This window comes from Agelaius phoeniceus, chromosome 5 (genome assembly GCF_051311805.1).
Source record: "Agelaius phoeniceus isolate bAgePho1 chromosome 5, bAgePho1.hap1, whole genome shotgun sequence".
NCBI lineage: Eukaryota > Metazoa > Chordata > Aves > Passeriformes > Icteridae > Agelaius > Agelaius phoeniceus.
Genome location: NC_135269.1, coordinates 25,706,306 through 25,713,780, shown reverse-complemented (window position 1 = coordinate 25,713,780; position 7,475 = coordinate 25,706,306). Strand labels below are relative to the sequence as shown.

Genomic DNA, 7,475 nt, shown 5'->3' with positions numbered 1-7,475 from the left:
ATCACTCTCACTGGTGGCATTGCTCCTCACTCCTGCTCTGGGAACAGCTGTGATGATGGCTCAGATCAACAGAAAGCTCTGCCACCTGCTTCTCATCAATCCCAGTCAGAGGAAGGGCCACTCAAACAGCTCAGAAGAAAGGAACTTGCTTTGGGCTGCAGAGAAGCAGCCAATATCAGTACAAAGTGCCCAGCAGGCAGACATGGGAAGGCAGGTATAAGGCACAGGGATGTGGACATCCAGGTCGATTTATTACACAAGAAATAAAATTTCCATTAAAAAAAAAATCCACTTGTGGACGCTGGCGCTGGTTTTACAGGATGGGCCTCATGGTGACAAAACCGAAGTTGTACGACTCGGGCAGGCCCTGGTGCCGCGTGCGGTTGAAGCGTCTCCAGCTGAAGACCGGGAGGCCGCCCTGCACTGGAGGGCCATTGATGGCCGAGGCCGTGAATGCTGCAGCCAGGCGGAAATCCGACACCTGGAACAAAGGACAGGAACCCTGGGCAAAAGGGCAGCGTGAGGCTTGGCACATCCCCATCCCAGCCAGCAGGAACAGCTCTGGGAGATTTGATTATAAGGTGAGGGAAGAGAGCAGAGGGAAACACGCACAGGTAGCAATTCCTCCCCTGCGCAGAGGCACCTCCAGTCATGCAGCAGCCAGTGCTGAAGGACACCAGCAAACCACAAGCCCACACTTGCCCTTGCCAGGCTGAAAGAGCCAGAGCATCTGCCCTCAGGCCAAGCCTCCCTGATTTTATGGGGCTGCAGCAGGCGGATGAGGGGTCTGCACTAAGCTCTGCTGCATGTTGAGCACCTGGGCCATCCCCGGGGCATGTCAGGGCAAGTCGGGAATGGAGAAAGGCAGCAGAATAAATATTGCTACCCAGGCTCTGCACTGCTCCTTCATAGTCTCCAAAGAGGTCCCAAGCCTCCTCCATCTTCCAGAACTCAGACACTAAATGTGTTGGTAGGGTTTATAACTAGAACAGGTTTGGCCTGTGCTCTGGGTCATTTCTTGCAATGCCCCTCTTAAGTCCCCCATTCCACCTCCAGCCCAGCCCATTCCCCTTGCCTAACTGTGCTGGCTAAGGCACTGCAGCAGGCATTGACCACTCCCTTACCAGACCCCTCTACAAAGCCATTTTCTACATTCCTCTTGTATTACCCAGCTCTGGGAATCTCCCACTACTGTCCACTGCAACACACAGCTGGCTGGACACAGCAATGGAGATATTAAAATAGGCCCCCCCAGTTCCATCCTAGCAACCAAACTCGTAATCCAGAAATGCAGCAAGCTGGACCCCACAGGATAAAACACTGAACAACTTTTCAGCACAGCTGCTTACTTGGGCATTGCTCTTCAGGGTGAAAATCATATAACCTGCCTAAGATGCATGCTGTTTTCTCCAGGACAGTGGGTCTAAGGATTTTCCCACATACCCCTAAAATGCAAAGTGATCTTCACCAAACTTTTCAGAAAGCAGTTTTGCAGAGAGGTGGAGCCCCAGAGCGGGGTGGCTTACTAGAGAGCCAGGCTTTTGTAAATGTAAACCTAAAGTGAGACTGCAACCCCTTTCCTGTGGGCTCTGGGAGGCACCCACAGAGTTCTAATGAACAGGAGGCTGAGGCTGTACCACAGTCTCCTTCCCTGAGTGAGCTGAAGACTCATTTCCTGCTGTAAGGATTTGGAGTTTAACCCCTGAATGCCACAAGCTCCCATGGATTAAGTTGTTTCATACATCTCCCCCTGTATCCTGTGTCACTGTGCCAGGACTGATGTCAGGGACAGGAAATGAGACTCTGCAGAGAATTCCCATCTGAGGAGGTGCCCAAGCACTGGGACAGCATGAAAAGAGGGAACAGACATGCCTGGCCATGTTGGCCAGGCTGCAGCCAACATTCAGCAGATATTGGAATTGAGGTAATTTACCTTCGTGTCATAGCAGCCTGCAGGCACTGGTATAGAAGGATTCAGGTCTTCCCGACAGCAAATGGTGTTGCAAGGATTGTGTTCAGCATAAGGATCATGCTGATAGTCTGGAGTGAAATGTGGTGGGAAGAGCAGAAGAAAAGAAAAAAAGTTAGCCCCCTCACAAAAAGCTGATGCCACGTACTGGAGCCACTAAAAACTGGGTAACTGCACTCTGTCACATTGCTTTTGTGCTTCTCCCTAGGTACCAGCCACAGGACATTAAGTAGACAAGCTCCTAATTCAAGACCATACAGCTAGTTCTGCAACCAAGGGGCACCATTGCCAACCTCTAACCACAAGTGTCTGCAATTCCACCTGATGAAATTCTACATGACAAAAGCTTGTAGAAACTTTGTCAGGAGAGAAAAGCAGAAGAGAAAGGGAAGTGGCAGGTTGGGGGGTGGGGAGAGAGAGAGGGGGAAATGAGAGCCTTTGTTTTCCTGTTCTGGATTAAAATAAGTGTAAAGAAGCAAAACCTTTGAACACCTACTGCAGTAACTGCAAGCCAGGAGGGGAAGGTGGTGAGCTCAGCATCTACTCACAGCCCAGACAGGAATGACACCCCACCCTGGGAGACGCCTCCCAAACCTCAAGTTCATTAATCAGCAAGCTCCCTATAATTGGGAATAAAAATATAGCATCTAAAGCTATCAGTAGTCTGAGATGGGCTTAGCCAGAAGTTAATTAAGCTGGGTTTAATCCAGTTAAGGAGAGCCCTGTCAGGAAAAAACAACAGAGCATTATCTACTGTCCTGGTTCAACCCCTGCTGGCAACTAAGTACCACACAACTGCTCATCCACATCCCTCCAAGCCTCACCCCTCACGGGATGGGGAGAAGAATTGGAAAAAAATAAAAACCATGGGTTGAGATAACAACAGTTTCAATAAGTGAATTGTTAATAATAAAAATTAAAAAGGAGAGGGAGGGCAAGAGAAAAAAACCCTTAGAGAAAGAAGTAATTCACAATACAATTGCTCACCACCTGCTGACCAATGCAATGCCCATCCCTGAGCAGGGATCAGCCCCTTCCAGCCAATTCCCACAGTTTACACAATAAGTATGAGGTTCAATGGTATGGAATATCCCTTTGGCCACTTCAGGTCAGATGTACTGGCCTTGCTCTGCCAGCTTCTTGTGCACCTGCTTGCTGGCAGAGCATGGGAAACTGAAAAGTCCTTGACTTACCAACAACTAAAACACTGGAGTTAAAATAATAGAACTATCAACATTATTCTCATACTAAATCCAAAACACAGTACTGTATTAACCACTAAGAAAATTAACTCTATCCCATCTGTAAAAGACCATTTGCCTGCACATGGAAAAAGACCTCAAGTTTTACACTAAATTCTCTGGTCTGATCACATCTAACTGTTGCTTAGGATTTAAGGTTTTCCAGATTGACAGGCTGTAGATGTATTTAGGTGACAACAGTCCATGAGGTCTCTTGGAGTACTCTCTTGGAGTCAGAAGCTTTCTGGAAAAGTCAAATAACAAGCCCAAGGGGCCTTGCTCTTGATAGAGCAACTTTAGCCCAGTTTCCTACCTCCAAAGTAAGCTTGTGTTACCTTTTTGCCTTGTGTGTACTCTGCATTTAGGACAATATAACTGATCTGTATGTGAGGCTGCAGCTTACCACTATAATCCAAGACATAAAGTAACTTTGCTTATTAAGATCAGCTCCACAGCACACAAACAGGTGTCTTACTGTTGTATCTCATGATGTACTTCATGCTTTCCAAGTTGGTCACCTTGCCCTGGTCTCGACGGAAGATTTTGGCTCTTGGAGCAAGGTCATAGGAGAAATCCATGCCATACTTGACAACGTATGATGCATACCCACTGAGATTGTAAATCTTTTCATGGAAAGGGATATTGTATGAAGGCCAGTAACCTGTCAGAGACAAATCCCAATCTGTTAATCACTTGGAAAAGCTGGATGCTCTTGCTTGTATCAGAAAAGAAAAGAATTAATTTTCCATGTTCTATTGCCTCAGCAGCATGTCGAGGAACAACACAGAAAACTGGTTTGAACACACTAAGGCAACAGTCACTGGCATGACCAGGGCTGACTCCCAGCGTAACATCACCGGAGACTGCGTACCCAGGCAACCCGCCCCCAAACTTCCAGCCTCAGGACTCATCCTGCAAAACAGCTGAGATCAGACTTGCAGGAGCCTGAACATGCAGCATGGCCACAGCCCTCTGGCAGAGGTTTCCCTGCTGAACCTTAAAGGACTGCAAAATCATTTACCTCCACAAACTTCACAGTGAGAGGCCTGAAGTCACTCTGGTTTTGCCCCCTTCCCATCTCACCAAAGCAGAACACACCATGCTGAGATGTCAGGGAGGGACTGACACACACAAACACATGGAGACCACAGACACTCAGCGTGAACAGGAGGCAGGTCAGCACACACATGCTTTGTGCAGTGGGGGTTGCACATAGCTATAAAGAAAGAGGGGGGATTGCTGCACATTTGGCAGTAGATGCCTTTGAAGGTTAAGAAGTGATCAGCAGAGCAGAGCCTTGCTCTAACTTTTCCAAAAGCAATCCTGCACAAAACTGCCTGAAAGAAGACCGCTGTGGAAAGCTCTTGTAAAGAGCCAGGAGACCTTCCAGGTCAGAATCTGGGTACAGGAAGTCCTAGAATATATAAAAATAGATAACTATACCTTAACATTTAAATTTTTTCTATTGTTTAGGCAGCAAGTATATAACATGAGCTAGGCCCAAGAGTAGCACACTTTCAAGTTGTCTCCAAAGCACTAACATTCCCTTGTTGTTCATTCTCAAATCACACACATTAGGATTTGGTTTAGAGATTTACTATCTGGGCACTGGTAAATGCAGGCCTCTACATATTAAAATCAGCCCAGCATAGTGTGAGGAGTCTGGTGTAAGATGCTCAAGAAAATCAACTGGAACTCACTGGGAGCAATACACACAAATACAAACTGAAGGATATGCAGACAGCATAAGCAGTGGAGCACTGTCTGAGTGGAGGCCTCACCAGCTTGGGTCCTGCCTAGGATAGGGAAGACAGGGTATTCCTGTCTGCTGGCATTTGCTTACGTGACCTAGAGCCTACCTGAAGGAAACAGGTTGTGTACAGGCTGTGTTGTAATACAGGCGTCCTCCAGAAATGAGCAACTTGCCAGCCTGTAACGACGCAGGCCCGAGGACACGGATACATCAGTTTCCAAACCAGTAAGGTTTAGCTGTGATTCAAAAAGTTGCTGCTGTCTCACATGAACACAGTGTGTACAGATGACCTCTTTCTCCCACCTGGAAAAACTTGTTAAAATTGCTAAAACAGAGAAAGCTATTAAAGTTCTCCTCTAGCAAGAGCTCTTCTGTGTCTCAGGCTCTGCAAGACTGCAAATCCCATGCAAAGAGTGCAGCAGACAACCTAAGCCAGGCTTTACCCAAGGGCTGCTATAAGCCAGTGAAACCTGGCAGGGTGCACAGTGACAAAAAACAAGTCAAGAGAAACTGCAAAGTTGAAAGGAAGGGATGACATGAAGACAGCAAAAAATCCCTGAATCAAAATGCTTTCCTCCTCTGCACTTAAGAGAGCAAAAGGTATCAGCAACATGGAGAGACAGAGCAATAAGAATATTGCACATATGGCAGAAGACACTCAGATCCCAGGCTTTGCTCTGATGTGTTGATTTTGATATATTACTCATTCATCATCAAGAAAAATGAAGTGCAGCCTATTCCTGTGACCTACTCCTTCTCTTCAGACAGTGTTGCCCTCCCTCACCTTCTCTAAAGGATTTCTGAGCTTTCTTTGTCAATATACAGAAAGCACCCGGACATCTTTGCCTGGAAAGGGCAACGTAAGAGATTCCTGGTAGTGAGAACTCATCTGCACTGCCCTACAAAAACAACAGAAGCCATAAAAAAAAAAAAAATCTTTCAATTTTCAAACCTGCATAAGGAAATGCTTCATTTTTCCTCAGTACAATGTTTACTACAGCAATACTTGCTTTTGTTAACCTGAGATTTCAATTCTCATTCTCTGTTGTTTCTAGGTTTTTGCTTCAAAGAGACTTAAAAAGCAGATGCTGATGGCAAACTCACCCTGACCAAACTAGCGTGCCCAAAGTGCATTATCTTGGGACACCTGCTACATGGCAATGATGGAGCTTGCCAGGGTCAGCTATTCTACAAAGGCTTTAAGCCAGCAGTGGTCTTGAGAAAAATAAACCTCCTTCACCTGAGCTGCTCCAAGCACCTGGGAACAGGGCAGGGGCCTTGATGGGACTTGCCTGGTGTCCTGCATGGCATGGAGGAGTTCAGATCTGCTGCTTACAGCAGCTGAGGTCTCCAAAACTGCACTTTGGCAGGGCTTAGCTCACCCTGTGCATTGAAGGCTGTCCTCCTAATGTTTAAATTCCCAGAGACTGACTGCTCTATTATCCAGTATGCACAAGGTACACTTAGATATCTGGGAAAAGACATACTGTAGGTATGAAGTGTAACTTCTGTAGGTAATGTGTAACTACTAATACATGCTGCCACCTTTGAGAACAGAGCAGCTACAACATCTCTGAGGGAAGAAATGGTCACTGTGTGCCCAAGCCCAGGAGTTGGGCTGAGTCCTACAGAGAATGCTACACAGCTGCTCCAAAATCATTGCTGAAAAGGAACTCAAGGTATCTGCCAAGCCTGGCCTCTCTGCACAGGTATAGCACTGCCATGCTGGGGCTGCAATGTTTCCAGTGCCAGAGCTAGAGGGTCTCTGTCAGCTTCTTTGTCTGCATCCCACGCACAACACAGCATTGAGAAGCCCAAGGTAAAGGAAGACAAAAGAGACTGACAATGTGGCAGTGCCTGGAATAAGCCAGAACGTTCCAAGAAGCTAGACACAAGGAAAAATTTCAAAGAGAACCAAGCCCAGCTGCTAACATAGACAAATTTCCCATCATTTTGATGATGAGCAATTCATCAATTTATCCCCTCAGCATGTGATTAGGGGAAGGAGCACAAAGCACCAGACACACTTAAGGTTCAGGCTTTTTGTTGATGTTGTAAGTGTCTAGTAAACACTTGAAATGAAACCTGACAGTGAATGTTCTGATTGACCAAGATTTTTGTTTGTTTTCCGTCAAGTTCTTGCTAGTCTTGCTAGGGAATTAAAGAACCTTTTAAAAAGCAAATATTTATCAGAAAACAGAGATCCAGAAAAGTTCAGGAGATTAATTTAACGTAGAACTTCTTTGGTATTCAAAGATTCATCTTCTTGCAGGGTGACCCACTCAACAATCATTTTGAGTAGCCCACAGCATCACAGTTATTTAGTACTGCCCCAAACAGATCTCACATATTCCCTCATTGGTCTCTACAAAAGGGCAAAATAATACCAGAAAAAAGGCAAGGATGCAGATAAGCAAAGAGATAAAGTCTATTTTTCCCTCCTCTGCTTCTAGGAGACACAGATGTTTACTGCATTGCTGCCACAGCATACCAGATAAATGAATAGATTGCA

General features: G+C 46.1%; 1 protein-coding gene across 1 annotated transcript in view; it reads right to left on the bottom strand.

Annotated features, from left to right (window-relative positions):
* Positions 1-232: 232 nt before the first annotated feature.
* PLBD1 (phospholipase B domain containing 1) overlaps positions 233-7,475 on the bottom strand; it is a 38,118-nt gene continuing 30,875 nt past the window's right edge. Inside the window, exons 9-11 of the mRNA XM_054631772.2 lie at positions 3,686-3,871; positions 1,934-2,040; positions 233-481 (exon numbers count right to left, since the gene is read on the bottom strand). Of these exons, the coding sequence (XP_054487747.2) occupies positions 314-481; positions 1,934-2,040; positions 3,686-3,871 (461 nt within the window). The 3' untranslated portion in view covers positions 233-313. The remainder of the gene's footprint in view (positions 482-1,933; positions 2,041-3,685; positions 3,872-7,475) is intronic.